The 22,875-nt window shown below is 42.9% G+C and overlaps 1 protein-coding gene across 1 annotated transcript in view; it reads right to left on the bottom strand.

The window, feature by feature from the left end:
* Positions 1-16,342, bottom strand: part of ANO2 (anoctamin 2) — a 110,370-nt gene extending 94,028 nt beyond the window's left edge. Inside the window, exon 1 of the mRNA XM_032221874.1 lies at positions 16,043-16,342. Within this exon, the coding sequence (XP_032077765.1) occupies positions 16,043-16,342 (300 nt within the window). The remainder of the gene's footprint in view (positions 1-16,042) is intronic.
* Between the last annotated feature and the right edge of the window lie 6,533 nt (positions 16,343-22,875).

The raw sequence follows: 22,875 nt of genomic DNA, 5'->3' as shown, positions 1-22,875 counted from the left end.
ATAGAATAGAATAGAATGGAATGGAATGGAATGGAATGGAATGGAATAGAATAGCATAGAATGGAATGGAATGGAATAGAATAGAAAAGTAAAGAAAATATGGAATGGAATGGAATAGAATATAGAATGGAATGGAATACAATGGAATAGAATAGAAAAGAAAAGAAAAGAAAAGAAAATATGGAATGGAATGGAATGGAATTATTTATTGGCCAAGTGTGATCGGACACACAAGGAATTTGTCTTTAGTGTCTAAGCTCTCAGCTTACATAAAGAAAAATAAAATAGAATACGTTCATCAAGAATCATACAATACAACACCTAGTGATAGTCATAGGTTTCTAATAAGCAATCAAATCATACTAGGAAACAAATAAAACAATATAAATCGTAAAGAACATGATTATAGCCTTAAGTGGGAAGAGTTAGGTACTAGGAAAGATGAGCAGAATAATAGTAATACAGTCTTAGTAAATAATTTGACAGTGTTGTGGGAATTAGTTATTTAACAGAATAATGCCATGTGGCAGGCCTGTCTTTGTGTCTAGTTCTTGTGGTGTGCAGTGCCCTATAGCATCGTTTTTGAGGGTAGAAGTTGAAAAAAAATATGTCCAAGATGTGAGGGGTCTGTAGATACTTTCACAGCCCTCTTTTTGACTCGTGCGATATGTAGATCTAATTCTCCTCTGAAGTCCGTGTCTGTCTTGTTGGGTTGCAGAGCCAAACCAGACAGTTATGGAGGTGCAGATGACAGACTCAGTGATTCCTCTGTGGAACAGAATCAGCAGCTCCTTGGACAGTTTGGGCTTCCTGAGTTGGTGCAGAAAGAACTTCCTTTGTTGTGCTTTTTTGATGACCTTTTTTGATGTGTTAGGTTTTGAGATATGGTAGAACTTAGAAACTTGAAGGCCTCTACTGTTGATACTGTGTTGTCAAGTATTGTAAGAGGAGGTAGTATAGGAAGGTTTCTCCTAAAATCTACCACCATTTCTCCCGTTTTGAGTATATTTAGTTCAAGATTGTTCTGGCTAGTTGTTCAAACTTTTTAAAACAAGCTAAAAAAATCAGACCTACTGTAAGCTCTGCACAACTCCTAGTTTAAATGGTTCCACCACAAATGCACGCACAACAAAAGCGCGCCTGACTAAACCGCGGTGTCTAAAGCGCGGTGACAAAACCGCGCGACGAATGAGCGACTAATTAGCCCTAAAGCGCGCCGACAAAAGCACGCCGACAGAAGCGTGCTGTAACGTAACCCTCAACCTAACCCTCAACCTAACCCTAAACCTAACCCTCAACCTAACCCTCAACCTAACCCTCAACCTAACCCTAAACCTAACCCTAAACCTAACCCTAAACCTAACCCTAAACCTAACCCTAACCCTAAACCTAACCCTAAACCTAACCCTAAACCTAACCCTAAACCTAACCCTAAACCTAACTCTCAACCTAACTGTAAATCTTACCTTAAATGAAATCGCGCTTCTGTCGGCGCGCTGTTGTCGGCGCGCTGTTGTCGGCGCGCTGTTGTCGGCGCGCTTTTGAAATCGCGGTTTTAGCGCCGTGGTGTTGTCGGCGCGCTAATGATGTTCACGCTTATGACGTTCGCGCTTTTGATGGGTCACGGTTTAAATGACCCATTTAGCAAAGTAAGCAGCAGAGAGAGAAGGGACAGAACCAGACCCAAATAAGATAGGGGAATGGAAGAAGCAACAGTAACACGCTCAATGAAAAATATGCCAGTCGTCGCGTTTTTGAACCCACTTTTAAAAAACTATTTTACAGGAAAAGTCTGGGAGAATGAAAGGAGTTGGATTTCAATTTCTGTGTATAATGTTGACGCATTCCATGCTACCTCCTTCAGAATGCTTTCCAGGGCACCCTTTGCACAACAAAACTGTTTATTCAAAGTTATTGTTTGTGCCGTTATTGTTTCTGTAAGAACATCATTATGGTAAAGATGCCATTCCGGGAACAGAACAGCTGCTAGAAGAATAAGGCATAAAACACAGAAGAGAGGTTGTTTTACCATTATTTCTTTCCCCTAAATGAAAGCATTTTCTTGTAACGTAATATTTTTCCTCTACAACCTCAACCCGCACATTTAAAGTTTGATTCCTTGAAGGCTTGAATTAGATGGGAAATGGGGGAGGTGGGGGAGAGCCTTAATAAAAATCCATAAAAATCAGCAGATTTCATCTGCTGCTGAAATCTGATTTTTGCTATAGCAGCAAAAACAAACAAAAAACAGAGAAAGGTTTGGTTTGATTTAGTTTAGTGTCATTGCACCTCGTACAATGAAATTACCGTATTTTTCGGAGTATAAGATGCACCTTTTTCCCTCAAAAAAGAGGGTGAAAATCTGGGTGCATCTTATACACTGAAGACAGCATTTTTGGTCTCCTGTAACCCTGCCCCCTTTGCAAAAATGGACGTGCAGAGCCTTTAGGAGGCTTCCAGAGTGCTCCTGGGGGCTGGGGAGGACAAACATGAGTGAAAAAGGGGGCGTTTTTTGCTCATTTTTGCCCCCTCCTCCAGCTCCCAGGAGCACTCTACAAGCCTCCTAAAAGCTATGCATGCCCTTTTTTTGACAAAAAATAGGGCTGTTTTTGTAAAAAACAGGTTGTTTTGGGAGGTCTTTTTTTTATTTGCCTCTTCAAAATCTTGGTGCATCTTACACTTTGGTGCATCTTATACTCTGGTGCGTCTTATACTCCGAAAAATATGGTAAATGCCATCAAACACATACCGCCTTCACATTCTATACAATTGAATTGAAAACCCCTGATATTCCATTTATATTGCACTACACCATAGAATTCAATATAGTTACTGCCCTGGAATAGAAGCTGTTTTTCAGTCTATTTGACCTTGTTTTTATTACCCTGTACCGCCTGCCAGATGGTAATAGTTAAAAAAAAAGGGTGCCAGAGGATGAGTTGGATCTTTAAAAATGTTGTGTCCGACTCTAGGGGTCAGTGCTAATTCCTGCTCCTCCTAGCCTAGGGAGCTATTATTGTCCAAAGACATTTCTGTGGTCATTTGGCCAGCATAACATGACACAGAGGCATGCGGAAACACTGTTACTTTCCCACCAAAATGGTACCTATTTATCTACTCGCATTTGCATGCTTTCGAACTGCTAGGTGGGTGGGAGCGGAGACAGAAATGGGAGCTCACCCCATTGTGCAGTGTTTGGGTCTCGAACTGTCGATCTTGCAGTCTACAAATTCAATGTCTTAACCCGCTAGGCCACCCTGCCCCTACTAGTAAACCTTCTAACAAAATAGCAGCTAAGAGGAACACATTGTTCTATTGATCCAGTAATCATTGATTCAAATCGTCCCTACCAGTTTGCCCGAACAAGTCTGAACTGGTTGAATTTTCCTCTTTAAGAAGGTGGAAGGAAGCACTTTCAATTTGCATGTCTTTTAGGCCTTCCCATCCACTTCAACCATTTTTTAAATAGTTCCTGCCAAAAACATGAATTAAAAAAAATCAACTCGTCCTCAAAATGTGTGGATTATTTTACGCATCTCTTTCCATAACGTTGGTCGCTGACTGAATAAACATTGCTGGTACTGGTATTTTCCATAATACCCAGCCTTGACATAAATATGCTGTCCAAGATCGCTGTTCAGTAGATTTTTCTCAGCTAAGGGGTCTGGTTTCCAGGTTGGCAAAAGAAGAGACAAACTTGTGTACTCTCCCTTTATTGATTCAAACTATATGCTGAATACATAATGAAGGAGGTTAAATTGGAAGAATATGAGCATAATTTCAAAACTGCAGGAAGAAAAACTGTGCTATGCTGTGCTACGATATGGTTACTCTGAGAAGCAAGCGCGTAAATGATCTTGGAAGCTCTAGTAATGAAACTTAAGAAGGCCAGGGAAACAAAAAAAGGGGACGAAGATTAAATATAAAGAAGATCAAATTACTGACAACAGGTTCAGCAAACCGGCATGGAGAACGGACAATGAGGATATCTAAGTGGTGATAGTTGCTGCTTTTTAAGATTCATTATTCACAGTAAAGGAACAAACAATCAAGAAATACAGTATGTTGCACACAAGCGATTGGTAGATCAACCATGAACCATTCAGATGTTGTAGTGTAAGGGGACATGGTGGCTCAGTGGCTAAGATGCTGAGCTTGTTAATCAGAAAGGTCAGCAGTTCAGCTGTTTGAATCCTGGGCTCCATGTAACAGAGTGAGCTCCTGTTGTTGTCTTAGCTTCTGCCAACCTAGCAGTTTGAAAGCACGTAAAAATGCAAGTAGAAAAATAGGAAACACCTTTGGTGGGAAGATAACAGCATTCCATGCACCTTCGGCATTGAGTCATGATGGCCACATGATCACGGACACCTCTTCAAACAGGGCTGAAACGGAGAGGAGTACCGCCCCCTAGAGTCAGGGATGACTAGCACATATGTGTGAGGGGAACCTTTACCTTTAGTTTAATGACTGGAGGGGACATGATAGCAGTGTTCCAATATCTCAGGGGCTTCCACAAAGAAGAGGGAGTCAAGCTATTCTCCAAAGCACCTGAGGGCAGGACAAGAAGCAATGGGTGGAAACTAATCCAGGAGAGAAGTAACCTGGAACTAAGGAGAAATTTCCTGATAGTTAGAACAATTAATCTGTGTAACAACTTGCTTGATACAGGACTCTCTTTATTGATATCTGTCCTGCTCTTCTGGAAGCATAAATGCAGCAAACATATTCCAATTAATCAGTGGAATGGCTTCCCTCCAGAAATTGTCGATGCTCCAACACTGGAAGTTTTCAAGAAGAGATTGGACAGCCATTTGTCTGAAATGGTGTAGGGCTTCCTGCTTGAGCATGAGGTTGGACTAGAAGACCTCCAAAGTCCCTTCCAACTCTGTTATTCTATTCTAAGAAGTCTCTGAATTTGGCAACTTTTAAGACTTGTAGACTGGTGGTTTTGGGTGGATCTGAAAGATGTTAAGTTTGGGAGACTGAAATGTGTCTTCTAATTTTCTGCATCTTGGCCCCTAATTTTCTTCCCCCCCCCCATAATTTGAATGGTGGTGGGGGGTGGGGGTGATGGTTATGTTTTTCATCATAGAGTGCCCAAGGTTGAGATGGATTATCCCTTCTCAGTTGGAGTCTTTTATTCTATGTGCCGAATGTTTGGTTGCAAACTATTTTAAGTGTGTAACTTCCTAAAACTTCATAAAAGTCTCATTTTTGTCTCCAGAAATTGTGTGTTTCTCCATCACTGGAATTTTTTTTGAAAGAAAAGATTGGGCAGCTATTTGTCTGAAGTGGTATAGAGTTTCCTGCTTCTGCAGGGGGTTGGACTAGGAGACCTCCAAGGTCCCTTCCAATTCTGTTAGTCTGTTATTCCTGAGATTCAAGCAAAACACATTAACAGAAGCCTTCTGAACATCCTCAGGTTATCTACCAATGTGGCTATCTGACAACAGAGCAGGAGGTCAGTAAACCTGTGGCTCTGGAGCCGCATGTGGCTCTTTTATCTCTCTGCTGTGGCTCCCTGTCATCGGTTGGCTCCACAATTGCTAGGGCTTCTGATTAGGACAGGTAGAGAAAAAAGGGATGCCTTGCTAGGAGGAGACTCTGTGGTGAGGGAACCGGACTTCCGGTCAGCTACAGAATTGAATTGGTGGGGGGGCTTCTGGTTAGGACTTTTGTGGCTCTTTGAGTGTTTAAGGTTGCTGACCCCTGCAATAGAGGAAAGTTCTGAGAGGTTGTTAGGCCCCAGATGGCAAGATTTTCAATTCTGTTTTTCTCTCCATAGCAGTGTTGCTCAACCTTGGCAATTTGAAGATGAGGGTAGTTTTGACTCCCAGATTTTCCCAGTCAGAGAAACAATGTTCATTCATTCTAACCTATTCTATTCATTTCACTCCATATTTTCTTTTATATTCCATTCTATTCCATTCATTCCATTCTATTCCATATTTTCTTTTCTTTTCCTTTCTTTTATATTCTATTCTATTCCATTCCATTCCATTCCATTCCATATTTTCTTTTATATCCTATTCTATTCTATTCCATTCATTCATTTCTATTCCATATTTTCTTTTATATTCTATTCTATTCCATTCCATTCTATTCTATTCCATATTTTCTATTCTATTCCATTCCATATTTTCTATTCTATTCCATTCCATATTTTCTATTCTATTCTATTCTATTCCATTCCATATTTTCTATTCTATTCTATTCTATTCTATTCTATTCCAGTCCATTCTATTCCAGTCCATTCCATAATTTATTTTCTATTCTATTCTATTCCATTCATTCCATTCAATTCCATATTTTCTATTCTATTCTATTCCATTCCATTCTATTGCATATTTTCTATTCTGTTCTGTTCTGTTCTAGTGTCTTCTGAAGGTCTTCCCATGGTCCCATGGTTAGAAAAAAGTAAAATATCAGCAGCGAGGGAGCAGGAAACAAGAAGAGGCTGTGAGGAACTTGTGCCAGGGCTATTCTTTTGGCAACATATCCCGATGAAAAGGGCTTGGTACTGATCAGTCCCCCAGATGAGGAAGGATTGAGAATAAATCTCTGGTGTAATTTGATCCCTGGGGTGAGTAAGAGGAGAAGCCCTCTTGCCAAAAAAGAAGATTAATCATGGGGTCACAGAATGGATGCCCTTGGAAAGGATATTTCCCCCTCTCCTCCTATGACTCCACAGGGCAGATAATGCCACGATTTAACAGCTATTACTCCTTCTTCCTTGGTGCTCATTTTGGGCCTGAAAATGACCCAAAAACTGTCTGAAAATGGCTTGAAAAATGGCCTGAAAAACAGCCTGAAAATTGCCCAAAAACATTCTGAAAATGCCCGCCCCCACACAAAAAAAACGGCCTGGAAAATTGCCTGAAAACAGCCTGAAAATGGCTCCAAATGGCTACCAAAACAGCCCCCCCCCCCCAAATGGCATGCGCACATTGTCCAGCTGGTTTTCGGGTTTCCAGCGCACACGAAGACCAGTTGGGCGGTGCACATGCGCATGACGGAAACCAGGAGAACAGCTGGCCCGATGCACGCATGTGCAGTGGCCAGCTGTTCTTTGGGTCTCCGGTGCGCTGGCATGCATACATGCATGCCAAATGCACTGGCATTCCAGTTTGGGCACTGGGTGCTGAAAAGGTTTGCCTTCACTGTTCTATGTCATTGCAATGGGACTGCCCATGAAGCCTTGTGAGTTCAAAGACTAAGTTGTGAGTCTGTCACCTGTCAATCTAACATCGTGCAAAAGAATCTCCTGGCTCTTCTTTGAACCCCCACATTTTTTCCCTGGGTCAAGCTATTCTCCAAAGCACCTGAAGGCAGGACAAGAAGCCATGGATGGAAACTAATCAAGGAGAGAAGCAACCTAGAATTAAGGAGAAACTTCCTAACAGTGAGGACAATTAACCGGTTGGACAGAAGTTGCCTCCAGAGGTTTTGGGTGCTCCATCACTGGAGGTTTTTTTAAGAAGAGACTGGACAGCCATCTGCCTGGAATGGTACAGGGTCTCCTGCTTGAGCAGGGGGTTGGACTAGAAGACCTCCAAGGCCCCTCCCGACTCTGTGATTCTGTTTCTGCTATTCTGCATATTTGGTGATTTCCGTACAGGTAGTCCTTAACAATACAACAGTTCATTTAGAGATGGCTCAAAGTTATAAGAACACTCTGCAAAAAAAATGATTTATGACCGATTCTCACATTTACTGCCATTGTAGCATCCTCAAGGTCACGTGAATCAAATTTGGATGCTTATCAACTGACTCATGTTTATGATGGTTGCATTGTCCCGGGGGGGTCGCGTGATTCCCCTTTTGCGACCTTCTGACAAGCAATATCAATGGGGAAGCCAGATTCACTTAACAACCAGGTTATTAACTTATCGAGGGCTATGATTCACTTAACAACCATGGCAAGAAAGGCCATAAAAACGGGGTTAAAACTCACTGAACAAGCCTCTTGCTTAGCAGCAGAAATTTGGGGCCAAATTACTTTGAATACCAATCTGTATTTTGCAGTATCTTAGGGTTGTCTTTTTAAGCCATTCAGACTCGTAAGGGATCGGGGGCAGCCTATACGCTTCATAAACAAAAGACACTGCCAGCTGCTTGCCCCCTTCCTGCAAACAGCCTTTTGTTTTCATGTGCAACATTTTCAAGAACTGGTTGCCGTTGGTGAGAGGAGAATGCCTACCTCCTCCAGGGACTAGAGAGAAGCTATTTAATTTCTGTAGAGATTGTGGTGACATTTATTGACTGGCCAGAATGCAGAATAACAGAGTTGGGAGGTACCTTGGAGGTCATCTAGTCAAACTCCCTGCTCAGGCAGGAAAGCTCACCGATTCACATACACACAGAGAGAAAGAGAGAATAGCAGAGCTGGAAGAGGCCTTGGAGGCCATCTAGTCAAACTCCCTGCTCAGGCAGGAGAGCCCACTGATTCACATACACACACAGAGAGAGGCAAGGCATTTGTGTATAAGCAGAGACCAAACCTTACTCCCTCCTAGCACTGATGAGGTTACCTAGTTTGGATAATGAAATGTCCATAAGAAAGCGATCAAGGATCGCGCAGTTCAACCATGAGCTACAAAAATAAATAAAAATAAATAACATAATATCTAGATTGAACAGCCAAGAAACAGACGCAGACAGAGATAAAAATTCAAGAGATGAATCTGGGAGGCAAGTCAAAAAAAGCACAGCAATTAAAGTATTGAAGTGGGCAAGAGACGATGGATAGATGATTTCGCTTTTGTTGTTGTTGTTCTGATTTGCTTTTTATTTTCTCTCTCTTTCTTTTTTTTTAGGTAAATGACATGATTGGAAGTTGGCTAGGATAGAAAGGGAAAGTCTTTCAATAAAGGGTGGCATGATTTAAAGCTAGAATAAGTGATAGAAATAAAAGAAGGGGGGATATTAGCGTATACACCTTTATATAATAAAATAAAAGTAATAACAAGAGAATAATTGGAATTATTGACATGGAATAATGACAGATTGCAACCTAACACAAATGTTTATATTTATTAGAAATATATGTTGATTGAATGTAATAATTATAATTAACTTTATTAGTTTTATTTAAATTAGAATGTATGACACCCAGGTGCCACACTCATTGATTTGATATATTTGTAAAAAAAAAAAAACTTGGAAAAAAATCACTTCTCGTTGTACTATTGTAGCTTGGCCATGTTGTAAGAACTACCTTGCTATGAAATATTTTAGGTTCCTTCAAAATGCTCCTCCCCTTTTTATATACATTACTATCAATATCAATTATTATTCAGCTATATCTATTACATATTTATGATAAATAATAATTGGATATGAGAAAGGAAGGTTGGAAATATTTTTGGATTATATACAAAGGGTATTAATCACAATAATTATCACTATCAAAAAATAAAATAAAATATATACAGTTAAATGTTAATTAATATGGGGAAAATGTTATGATATATGATATAACTACATAAAGAAGGGAGAATGATAATAAACTATACTGCATGGAAGATGGAATTTTTGGTATTAAATACTATGGATGTTCAGCTAAAATAGGATATGAGGATTTGATGTTAATAAAATGCTCCTCCCCTTTCCACACTTATTCCAGAGGACTGAGAAATAACACAAAGATGAATGGGATTAAGTATAATGTAACTGCTAAGTCTAACTGCTAATGTATTTGTCAGTGGATGAGGGGCGCAGTGGTCCCTCATCCTTGTCAATCAGAAGGCCAGCAGTTTGGCGGTTCAAATCCCTAATGCCGCGTAATGGACTGAGTTCCCGTTACTTGTCCCAGCTTCTGCCAACCTAGCAGTTCGAAAGTACGTAAAATGCAAGTAGAAAAATAGGGACCACCTTTGGTGGGAAGGTAACAGCATTCTGTGCGCCTTCGGCGTTGAGTCATGCCGGCCAGATGATCACGGAGACGTCTTCGGATAGTGCTGGCTCTTCGGCTGTGAAACAGAGGTGAGCACCGCCCCCTAGAGTTGGGAACGGCTAGCACATACGTGCACGGAGAACCTTTCCCTTTCCCTTATTTGTCAATGGAGGTTCTAGGTGGAATTTCAGTTGTCCTGAAAATATCCGCTTCAGCATCTGTCCGAGCTGAAACTAAGAGCCTCAGAATAGGAATATGTGGCCATTCTGATGCATTTTCTTCTCCACGTTTGATTTTTGCTCTTTTATGTTACAAGTTGGGTTTTTCAAGAGGACGAGGGTTTGCAGCTGGATCCACTGGGGAACCTTCCAATGCAAGCCTAAGATTCAGATCCTCCAGATCCCTGAAGGTTTCTCCGGATGAAGCCCCAGGGGAGAGGCATGTCTCTAGACTGGAAAGGTTTAGCAAGAGGCTGGGAGGATGATATAACAAATTTCATTTTTCCATTGTATGCACACATGGTTTGTTTTGTTTTTAATCAGTGGAGTCTCTGGTTATATCATTTTGGCATACTCAAAAAGTCCTGTGAAGAGCTTCGGGGAGAAAGACAACACACACACACACACAAGGCTGAGCTATCAACCCCAGCTTTTTAAAATCAAAGAACGGTTCTTTGTGTTTGGCTGGTATGCACATTGCACTAAGTCACTGTTAGCTTTAATGTTGTGGTTGTTGTTAGTTGCGAAGTCGTGTCCGACCCATCACGACCCCATGGACAACATTCCTCCAGGCCTTCCTGTCCTCTACCATCCTCTGGTATGGTATCAAACTCACGCCTACTGCTTCAGTGACACCATCCAGCCACCTCATTCTCTGTCGTCCCCTTCTTCTTCTTTTGTCCTCCATCGTTCCCAGCATGAAGCTCTTCTCCAGTGAGTCCTTCCTTCTCATTGGGTGGCCAAAGTACTTGAGTTTCCTCTTCAGGATCCAGCCTTCTAAAGAGCAGGCAGGGTTGATCTCCTCTAGGACTGACTGGTTTGATCGCCTTGAAGTCCAAGGGACTCGCAGGAGTCTTCTCTAGCACCAGAGTTCAAACGCCTCCATTCTTTGGTGCTCAGCCTTTCTTACGGTCCAACTTTCACAGCCATCCATTGCAACTGGGAAAACCATAGCCTTGACTATACACACTTTTGTTGGCAGGATAATGTCTCTGCTGTTTAGGATGCTGTCTAGATTTGCCATAGCTTTCCTCCCCAGGAGCAAGTGTCTTTTAATTTCTTGGCTTTAATAAAGCATCTTTATTCAAAGCATTGAGCCACAATGAAACAAGCCACGTGATGTTTTTGTGCAATTCGTGGTTCAGATATCTATTTATCATGATGCCTCCAGCTGAGATGGCAAAGTGCATGGAGGAACTGGCCAGAGACAGGATTGTCTCGCCTCTCGTGGCAACTGCAATGCATCTCCATCCGGCGAGGACATTTGCCCTTTTGGGTTGTGTCTCAGAGGCTGCAGCCAAGCACGGTTTAATGGGGTCCCCTCTGTTCAACCAGCTGCTTTGCTGGCCTTAGAAGCAACGGGAATTCTCTTGGCTACTGGGCAGATAAAGGGAGGCCGATTGAGGCCTTTCCAGATCTGCAATTCGGCAGAATTGGTAAACAAAGAACAAACTAAGGAAGCTGATCCCCTAACCACACGCTCCATTTCTCTCAGACCGAGGTGTTTAATTACCATATTTTTCAGCGTATAAGATGCACCTTTTTCCCTCAGAAAAGAAGGTGAAAATCTGGGTGCATCTGATACACTGAATACAGCATTTTTTGCCTCCTGAAACCCCGCCCCTTCACCAAAATGGCCGTGCATAGCCTTTAGGAAGCTTCCAGAGTGTTCCTGGGGGCCGGGGAGGGCAGAAATGAGCGAAAAATGGGCAATTTTTTGCTCAATTTTGCCCCTCCCCCAGGAGTACTCTATAAGCCTCCTAAAGGCTCCATGCCCTTATTTTGCAAAAAGGGACTGTTTTTTGCACATTTTTTGAGGGGCCCCACCCCTCCAGGAGCACTCTACAAGCTCCTAAAGGCTATGCATGCCCCCCCTTTTAAAAACAAACAAACAAATGGGCCCATTTTCACAAAAAATGGGCTGTTTTGGAGAAGTCTGCAGATTGTAAAAACTTTTTTTTAAAAAAATTGCCTCTTCAAAATCTTGGTGCATCTTATACTCCGGTGCATCTTATACTCCAAAAAATACGATAATAGTTAAATTTGTTCCGCTAAAAGAGTCAGCTGTATCAATTTGATAAATAAATAGAACAAAGAAGGTTGGGGGATAAAGATGATTGGGGGACTGGAGGCTAAAACATACAAAGAACGGTTGCAGGAATTTGTCTACGTCTAGTTTAGGGAAAAGAAGAAGTAGGGGTGACATGATAGGAGTGTTCCAATATTTGAAGTGCTGCCACAAAGAAGAGGGGGGTCAAGCTATTCTCCAAAGCACCAGAGGGAAGGACAAAGAGCAATGGATGGAAACTAATCAAGGAGAGAAGCAACTTAGAACGGAGGAGAAATTTCCTGACAGAACAATCAATCAGTGGAACAACTTGCCTCCAGAAGTTGTGAATGTTCCAAGACTGGAGGTTTTTAAAGAAGAAACTGGACAATCTCTAAAATTGGTATAGGGTCTTCTGCTTGAGCAGGGGGTTGGACTAGAAGACCTCCAAGATCCCTTCCAACTCTTTTATTCTGATTCTACTGCTTAGGGTCAGGTCTATTTCCCACTGAATTGTGAGTTCCCCAGTTAAAAACCTCAAGGATAAAGTTTGAATCTCAGCATAATACTTGGAATTCTGAGCACTGGCTCATCGCTTATGTATGCTCAACATCTTTTTTGTGTGAAACAATGCTGAATCCCACATCACGTCTTTTAAAGTAAACCTTCACATTTCTGCCAGCAAGTGTCATCTCCCCAAACCTCAAGTCTTGGAGGTCCAGCCTAATCCTCAGTGACTCTACTGTCAGCTTAAGAGTCGAGCTGTCAACTCACGGGCAACACCAGCTGATAGAAAATCCGACACTAGGAGATGATAAGACGTTAGGTTTGAGATTCTGCTACTGTTCTTACTGGGGGAGCATCTCCCGTGATGAAAACAGCGCATCCCCTTTGAAGAAAATCCTTAAGAAACTGTATAGGCATCATTAGCTAGTAAAACAGCTCTACAGAGGAATCATTGAGTCTGTGATCTGTACCTCTTTAAGTGTCTGATTTGGTTCTGCAACTCAACAAGACAGGCACAATTCAAAGGATAATCAGAACTGCAGAAGAAACAATGGCTGCCAACCTGCCTTCCATTGAGGACCTGCACACTGCACAAGTCAAAAATAGGGCTGTGAAAATATCTACAGACCCCTCACATCCTGGCCATAAATTGTTTCAACTTCTACGCTCAAAACGACGCTATCGGGCACTGCACACCAGAACAACTAAACACAAGAGCAATTTTTTCCCCGAATGCCATCACTCTGCTAAACAAATATTTCACTCAGTACTGTCAAACTATTTACTAAATCTGCATTACTATTACCATTAGTCTTCTCATCATTCCTATCACCCACACTTATCCTCCCACTTATGACTGCAGGACTTTGTTGCTTGTATCCTTACGATTTATATTTATATTGATCGTGATTGCTTATTTGTACCCTGTGACTTTCATTAAATGTTGTACCTTATGATTCTTGATGAATGAATCTTGTCTTTTTATGTATACTGAGAGCATCTGCACCAAAGACAAATTCCTTGTGTGTCCAATCACACTTGGCCAATAAAGAGTTCTATTCTATTCTATTCTATTCCATTCCATTCTACCCTACTCCATATTTCTATTCTATTCTATTCCATTCCATTCTATATTCCATTCCATTTTATATTCTATTCTATTGCATTCCATTCTGTATTTTATATTCTATATTCTACTCCATATTTCTATTCTATTCTGTTCTATTCTGTTCTATTCTGTTCTGTTCTATTCTGTTCTGTTCTGTTCTATTCTATTCTATTCCATTCCATTCCATTCCATTCTATATTCCATTCCATTCTATATTCCATTCCATTCTATGTTCTATGTTCTATGTTCTATGTTCTATGTTCTATGTTCTATGTTCTATGTTCTATGTTCTATGTTCTATGTTCTATGTTCTATATTCTATATTCTATATTCTATATTCTATATTCTATTCTATTCCATATTTTCTATTCTATTCTATTTCCATCCCATCCCATATTCTGTTCTGTTCTGTTCTGTTCCGTTCCGTTCCATTCCATTCCATTCCATTCCACTCCATATATTCTATTCTAACAATTCCCTGCCCTGAAGCCACCTGAACAGCAACAATAAAATTGCAGGGTGCAAATTATGCATCCATAATTCCTGTACATAGCACCTAATCATTGCACTTTATAGATTCGTGATGCTGCTACGTGGGATAGCTGAATTATGGAGCTATATTACTTTTTTCAAATCTTGCGTTGCCGGGGCAGAACATGGAGGCATCCAGTTCTGCTCCCTTCCGCTGCATGAATAATTTCTCTCCTGTATAAATTTCTCTAATATATCTCCTTTAGAAAACAACATTTGTAGATCAAGGTTGAATGGTGGGCTCCTTCGTGCTCTCTGAGTTGGTGCTTTTCCTTCAGACGTTTAATGACCTGACTAGGTAACGTCATCCGTGCACTGGTGATGTTGCCTGAAATGTCTGCAAGAAAACCACCAAGCTCAGAGAGCAGCCAGAATACAAGGGTATTCCCTTTGTTTTGAAATGGGGAAGAGGATGTGATTCTGCCAGACATTCTTCATAAGAGCCGTGATGATGCAGGGGTTAGAGTGCAGTATGCAGGCTACTTCTGCTGATCACTGGCTGCCCGCAGTTTGGCAGATCGAATCTCACCAGGCTCAAGGTTGACTCAGCCTTCCACCCTTCCAAGGTTGGTAAAATGGGGACCCAGATTGTTGGGGGCCAGAGGCTGACTCTGTAAAACCGCTTAGAGAGGGCTGTAAAGCACTGTGAAACAGTATATAAATCTAAGTGCTATTGCTATTGCTATTCCTTCCTTCCTCTCTCCCTCCCTCCCTCTGTCCCTCCCTTCCTCCCTCATTCCCTTTCTCATTCCCCTTCCTCATGGCTCAGTGGCTAGAATGCTGTATTGCAGGATGACTCTGCCCACTGCCAGCAGTTCGATCCTGACCAGCTCAAGGTTGACTCAACGTTCCCTCCTTCTGAGATTGGTAAAATTAGGACCCAGATTGTTGGGGGCAAGAGGCTGACTCTGTAAAACCGCTTAGAGAGGGCTGTAAAGAACTGTGAAACGGTATATAAATCTAAGTGCTATTGCTATTCCTTCCTTCCTCTCTCCCTCCCTCCCTTCCTCCCTCATTCCCTTTCTCATTCTCCTTCCTCATGGCTCAGTGGTTAGAATGCTGTATTGCAGGATGACTCTGCCCACTGCCAGCAGTTCGATCCTGACCATCTCAAGGTTGACTCAGCCTTCCATCCTTCTGAGGTTGGTAAAATAAGGACCCAGATAGTTGGGGGCAATAGGGTGACTGTGTACACCGCTTAGCGAGGGCTGCAAAGCACTGTGAAGCAATATATAAATCTAAGTGCTATTCAGCGGTGGGATTCAGCCAGTTCGCACCTATACGGGAGAACCGGTTGGTAACTTTCTAAGCAGTTCGGAGAACCGGTTGTTGGAAGAAATCTTTTGTTTTTTTCCCACTTTACAGGGCTGATCCTGTAAGGAAGGCAGGAAGGAAACATCCTGGTGTTGTTTCTAGCCTAATCTTTATTGCCCTGCTTACAGAAACTGCCTCTCCAGTTAACCCTTATTGTAACAACTAAGGCGAAGTGCCCATCGACCTGAGTGACATTGACTTGGCCACACCCACATGATCACATGACCACCGAGCCCCGCCTACACAGCTGGTCATTAGGGCAGAGAACCGCTTGGTAAATTATTTGAATCCCACCACTGGTGCTATTGCTATATGGCTACAGCAGGACAATTACGTGCGTAAGTCACTTTGACTGTACAAACAGCAGCAAAGAAATTGTCAATGACGAGACAACCGGACCCGCGCTGTTGAGTTTCTCTTACCTCCACTTCCTTTTCTAACTCCAAACCAGCTTCCAACAAGTTGCGTTCAAACTCCTCCCTCTGTTCCTCTTTTGCAACCTCCAAAGCATCCTGTGGGGCGACATCAATCACCTGGGCTTCTGGAGTAGATCCTTCCTGTTGTTTCTGCTGGCTTTTGGCGGTCTCCCCATTAGAAATAATCGCCAAAGAGCCCGGCCTATGTACGGGGCCTTGACTCTCACCACCATTGTCCGAGGAATGTTTGCGGTAGTGGTAGACTAAGACGTAGTCGACTTTCCTCTTGCTGTCTCGGAAATGCATCCCTCCGGGCGACGGCGTTGGATTTTCTGACTGAGCCCCAGGCTGAGCCCCATCCAGATAGTTGTTAATCACCTGGAAGAAAAGCGGAAAGTATTCAGCAAAAGATGCGACGGGCAGAACAGATTCCTGCGGCTTCCTCCTCGTAAAAGCAGAGGAGAAGAAGAGAGAGTGTGCCGGATGGGCAGAGAATTTGTATTAACTGTTGCGTTTGAAGGAATGGAGCAGATGGGGGGATCAGCTTAAACCACGCAGGAGGCTTTGATTTCACTAGCTTTGGGCACCAAGGCATTTGACAGAGTAAATAATTTTGGATGAGCGATAGATATAATCCCAGACCGGTGTGCGAAGGAGGCAAGTCCCACCCTCTTAAAAAAGAGAGAGAGAGAGAAATGAATAAAAGAACATTTGAGGCTGGAGGAAGCTCACATTTATTATACATTCTGCTCCCCGTATGTACCGTAACTCAGATTCCCTTTGCTTTTCCTCTTAGCAACATAAATAAAAGTATAAAATACACCCTCGCTCCCTTCCCCCTCAAGCTCCTATACATCCTTAGCTATTCAAGGATTTAACCAGTTTCTCTCCAAGCATATCTACACACACACACACACACACACACACACCACTGAAACTCAATAACACTCAATGTTCTGGTAGTCTTGGAAACCACCAAATGTGCAGGTTCTTTTTTTAAAAAAAAATATTGTAAAGTATTCTTTATATACAATGAACACAGAATCTAAGACTCAGCTAGCTGAGTAGCCGGGTCCCACCTTGGTTTTTTTTTTAAATTTATTTAAATTTATTTATTTAAAGAAAGAATGACACTCCTGATCCTAATTTTTGACTGTTTCTGATCTTCACTAACCAGGTAAACGGTAAAGGTTGCCCTTGCACATACTGTATGTATTAGTCGTTCCTTACTCTAGGGGGCGATGCTCATCTCCATTTCAAAGCCGAAGAGCCAGCTCTGACCGAAGACGTCTCCATGGTCATGTGGCCGACATGACTAAACGCCGAAGACGCATGGAACGCTGTTACCTTCCCACCAAAGGTGGTCCCTGTTTTTCTACTTGCATTTTACACACTTTCGAACTGCTAGGTTGGCAGAAGCTGGGACAAATAATGGGGGCTCACTCCGTTACGCGGCACGAGGGATTCGAACTGCCGAACTGCCGACCTTTCTGATCGACAAGCTCAGTGTTTTAGCCACTGAGCCCACCGCATCCCTTTCACTAACCAAGCAGAGGCTCAATTAATAAACCAGCATTGACTTCCTTACATTCATATACGTGTCTTATTGATGTCAAGTAACCCACAATTGAGTGGATTAATATCAGTGGTGGGATTCAGCCAGTTCGTACCACTTCGGGAGAACCGGTTGTTAACTTTCTGAGTAGTTAGGTGTTGCGTCCTCCCGACGCGGCCGACAGCCGCGGCCAGAACAGGAAGAAGAGTTGATTGGCTCTGGCGCGGCTGCCGGCCGGTGGGAGAGTTGCGCCTCCCTGATTGGTACTCCGCCTGACAGCTGTCAAGTATAAATAGCTGTCAGGCGGGCGTTGTTCTTGTTCTTCTTGTTCTGTCAAAGAGTTCTGTTACAATAAAGCTGTTAAAAAAGAACCCTCTCCTCAGTGCTTTAGTATTTAAAATTCGGTGAACTGGTTTTTGGAAGAAATCATTAGGGCAGAGAACCGGTAGTTAAATTATTTGAATCCCACCACTGATTCATATATTTTGTGTGTGTGTGTGAGGGGTGGGTTTCAGGCGGTTTGCGGCGGTCCCCGCGAACCGGTTGGTCGGCGAACCCGGAAGTAAGTAACTTCCGGGAACGCCGAAGGATCCACCCCCCCGCCCGCGTTTCTTACCTGGTTTTGACAAGTTCTGCGCTTCCACGCATGCGCAGAACGCATACAGCGCCTGCGCGATCCTCCAGGAGCAGCTGGAGCATCGCACAGGCGCTAGTACGCATGTGTGCACTGCGCGCGTGCACGAGGACGCCGCCAGCCCCGTTCCAACCGATTCGGTTGGAACGGGGCGAGAAACCCACCCCTGGTGTGTGTGCACAACGTCTTGTATCTCTGAGCCAAAATGTAGTTTCCCTTAAGAAGTCAGAATTGCTAGAATTACGTGCATACAGCCAGGTGATTTGGTTGTCAGTCTTATAATATTTGAAGGGCTGCCCCAAAGAAGAGGGGGTCAAGCTATTCCCCAAAGCACCTGAGGGCAGAACAAGAAGCAATGGGTGGAAACTAATCAAGGAGAGAAGCAACTTAGAACCAAGGAGAAATTTCCTAACAGTGAGAACAATTAACCAGTGGAACAGAAGTTGCCTCCAGAAGTAGTGGGTGCTCCATCACTGGAGGCTTGGAAGAAGAAGAGACTGGACAGTCATTTGCCTGGTATAGGATCTCTTGCCTGAGCAGGGGGTTGGACTAGAGGACCTCTGAGGTCCCTTCCAACTCTGTTATTCTGTTATTCAGTTATAGAGGACAATATAGAACAAAGTGGTTTCAGCTAACTAATGCCTCAGGAAGGACATTTTGGAGAGGATCACTCTGAGCAGCCACTTCATCTGCTCTCCATCTTAATATGACAAATTTTCCTTGTTTTATCATCGTTACCAATATTTCTGTTGTTAAGCAAGGGAAGTTTGCCCCATTTTACAACCTTTCTCGCCACAGTGGATAAGCCAATCCCTGCAGTTCTCAAGTTAATAGCGCAGTTGTTAAGTGTGAACCTGACTTTCCCATCGACTTGGCTCGTCGGACGGTCGCAAAAGTGGATCGCGGGACTCCCGGGACGCTGCAACCGTCATAAATATGAACCAGTTGCCAAACGTCTGAATTTCAATCACGTGGACATCGGGACATTGCAATGGCCGTATGTATGAAAAATGGTCATATATCACTCTTTTTCAGCGCTGTTGTAACTCTGAACAGTCACTAAATGGGGTGTTGTTGTAAGTCGGGGACTACCTCTATAGGAGGCTGGGGGATTTTGCGCCATTGTAACTCTGGTCATTAAATGAATGGGTATCCATTGAGGACTATCTGTATGTGGTTACCCTCTGGGAGCAAAGTTATGGTATGTTTCTCTACCTGAGTTCTAAGACAACAATGCTTCTGCTTCTGTGAACTCTTCACAAGAACAAGGGAATATGGGGTTGCAGTCTTATTGTCTTGGGAGGCATCAATTTGAAAACAAGTCCTCCTTAGAAAGCCCAGCTTAGCAACAGCATGCAAATAAGCAGCTAGTTCAATGTGGCCTTTTTTTTTCATTTTTGTAAAATAATAATAATAATAACTAATGCGCCTTGTGAAATACAGAATTCCTTATGCATGAGACATATGCCAAGATCGCACTGTTTCTTCTTTTAAATGCCTCCAAAGCTTCTCCCTTAATAGACTTGTGCTCAAGACAACCTGACACACGCACGCGCACACACACACACACACACACAAACACACTGGTCTTGTTGTATTCGGGTCTTTTCCCGTGTAAGATTGAGATTGTCTTGGCAACGTTTCGGCGAGGTCCCATTCGCCATCTTCAGGCTGGGGTTTTCAGCTTTACATGCTTTCAAACTGCTAGGTTGGCAGAAGCTGGGGCAAAATAATGGGGGCTCACTCCGTTATGCGGCGCTAGGGATTCTCGCACAAGCACGAAGGCAAAAACACCAGCCTGAAGATGGCGAGTGGGGCCTCGCCAAAACGTTGCCAAGACAATCTCAATCTTACACGGGAAAAGACCTAAATACAACAAGACCAGCATATATATATCCATCTCTCTCCCCCACTTTCTCTTTCTATCTCTGTATCTCTCTCTCTCCCTCCCTCCCTCTCTCTCTATATATATATATATCTACCTACCTACCTATCATATCTCTAACATCTCCATCTATCCATCTATCTATCTCACTGTCTATTACCCATCCATCTATTCATCCATCCATCCACCTATCTATCTATCATCTATCTAGCATCTATCTATCTATCTATCTATCTATCTATCTATCTATCTATCTATCTATCTATCATCTATCTATCTATCTATCTATCTATCTATCTATCTATCTTTCTATCTATCTATCTATCTATCTATCTATCTATCTATCTATCTATCATCTATATCTCACTATGTATCTGTCTCACTGTCTGTGTATTATCCATCCATCCATCCATCTATTTATCTATCTATTTCAAATAATTTAACAACCAGTTCTCTGCCCTAATGACCATCTGGGTAGGTGGGGCTCGGTGGTCATGTGACTGGGTGGGCGTGGCCAACTCAATGTCACTCACATCAATGGGCGCTTCACCTTAGTCGTTACAATGGAATAAGGGTTAACGGGAGAGGCAGTTTCTGTAAGCAGGGCAATAAAAATTAGTCTAGAAACAACACCGGAATGTTTCCTCCCTGCCTTCCTTACAGGATTAGCCCTGTAAAGTGGGAAAAAAACAAAAGGAGATTTCTTCCAACAACCGGTTCTCTGAACTGCTTAGAAAGTTACCAACCAGTTCTCCCGAATAGGTGCGAACCGGCTGAATCCCACCACTGCCCTGAGGGCAGGAGATGAAGCATTAGATGGAAGATCATAATCAGAAGATCCAACCTGGAACTAAGGAGAAATGTCCTAACACTGAGAACATATCAATCAATGGAATAGCTTTGTTTGTGGGTGCTCCATCACTGGAGGCTTTCAAGAAAAGATTGGACAGCCATTGTCTGAAATGGCATAGAGGTGTGTTTCTTGAGCAGAGGGTTGACCTATAAGACCTCCAAGATCCCATCCAGCCCTATGATTCTACGTAATTCAATGTAACTGCGCAAAGCCCAGAATGTTAGCCTACCTTATGGCCTCTTCACAGCAGATAGAAATTCCACTACCCCGCTATTTATTTATTTTATTTATTAAGAAATTTATTTGCCGCCCGGCTTGTACTAGATGACTCTGGGTGGCACCGTCCTCTTACAATGCCTTCTGTCCTTTCCCCACTTTTTCGGGGTTTTTTTTTCTTCAGAAAACAGGATATTTAAAAGTCACTTGCAAGATTTGACTGTAAAATACCCCATTCGTTAAGGGGTACCCTTCGTTTAGCATTTACGCGATAGGGGAGCTACTGACGTAAAGAGATTTGTAAAGACTTCACCACTGTGGAAAAACCACAGGATTTGGTGCTGACAGCAGAAAGAAAACACATTTCCAATTCTTATGCTTACTAAAAAAATGCAAGCCACACTAGGAAAATATATATATATATCTGGAACTAACTGCAGTGATTTGCACAGAATTGTGGCCAGCTAGGAATTAAAAGTTTCATGCCACACAGAATGTATTCTCCTTCCTCGTGACTGGGGAAAAGAAAGGACATTTGGGTTGATTTGTCGATTTTCCTTCAGAAATTGTGGGTACCCCATCACTGGAGGCTTTCAAGAAGAGACTGGACAGCCATTTGTCTAAAATGTATAGATTTTCCTTCTGACGCAGGGGGTTGGACTAGAAGACCTCGAAGGTCCCTTCCTACTCTTATTATTCTATGAGACTCTTATCATTTCAATAGTCTATTAACGGCAGAACTGTGACTAACACCATTAGAAATTGCTTTGCATTTTATTCTGCGCCAGCCAAATCTTTCACAGTATTTTTTACATGTCCTCACGGTGTCCTTTCTATGTCATACTTACAGGCAGTCCACGCAGATTCTCTGGCTCCATCTCTGCCAGAGCAGGAAGGCTTAGTCTGAAATTTCCAATCTACCTATCCAAGTGGGGAGAGGCAGAGTACATCCCAGCCACTGGCGTCACCATTTCCTACTCGCAGATCTAGGAAGAAACCTTGGGAAATCCATCAGCTGTGTCTAGAGAAGACCGTCGCTCTGCTGCTGTTCTTCCTTTCGGTGTGGAAAGTTTAAAACGAGAAAGCTGCACGCAGAAGCCCAAGGAATAAAAACACAACCAGCGGCGGCTTGCAAAGAAGTTACTGAAGCTGTTGTGCTGTTCGTGATCTCGGGCTCCCCAGTGGATTCATTCCAGGAGCTGCCATCGGAGAGGTCGCCATAGTAACTCCAGGGAGAAAGAAGCAGGTGCCACCACTGAGAGAGAAACTTTCACAGCCCGCAGAGATGCTTGCAATGAGCCTGCACAAAAGGGCCAGGGCCTAATCTCAATAGAGCAGAGGTGAGCTGCTCCCGGTTCGGTCCGGATCAGGGGAACCAGCAGTAGCAACAACAAGAGGCTCCACCCACCTGGCCAGGTGTTTTTGTGAATGCGCTCGAGTGCACCCAGAGCCGGTAGTAAAAAAAATGGGCAACCCATCACTGCAATGGAGATTAGGATAACAAAGGATGGGATCAGAGGTGGGCTTAACGTAATTTAACAACCTGTCAGGTGCTGCTTCATTTAATAATCAGGAAAGAAACCACTCAACTCCATTCTTAGAATTAAGTGTACTTTTACTAATTACAAACGATAAGTAGCAAAGCAAAGCTGAGTCTGAAATAATTGGCGCGAAAACAATGGGTACCATGTATAGT

The sequence above is a fragment of the Thamnophis elegans genome, chromosome 7, assembly GCF_009769535.1.
Source record: "Thamnophis elegans isolate rThaEle1 chromosome 7, rThaEle1.pri, whole genome shotgun sequence".
In the NCBI taxonomy this organism is placed as follows: domain Eukaryota; kingdom Metazoa; phylum Chordata; class Lepidosauria; order Squamata; family Colubridae; genus Thamnophis; species Thamnophis elegans.
This window is presented reverse-complemented; position numbering and strand designations above follow the sequence as displayed.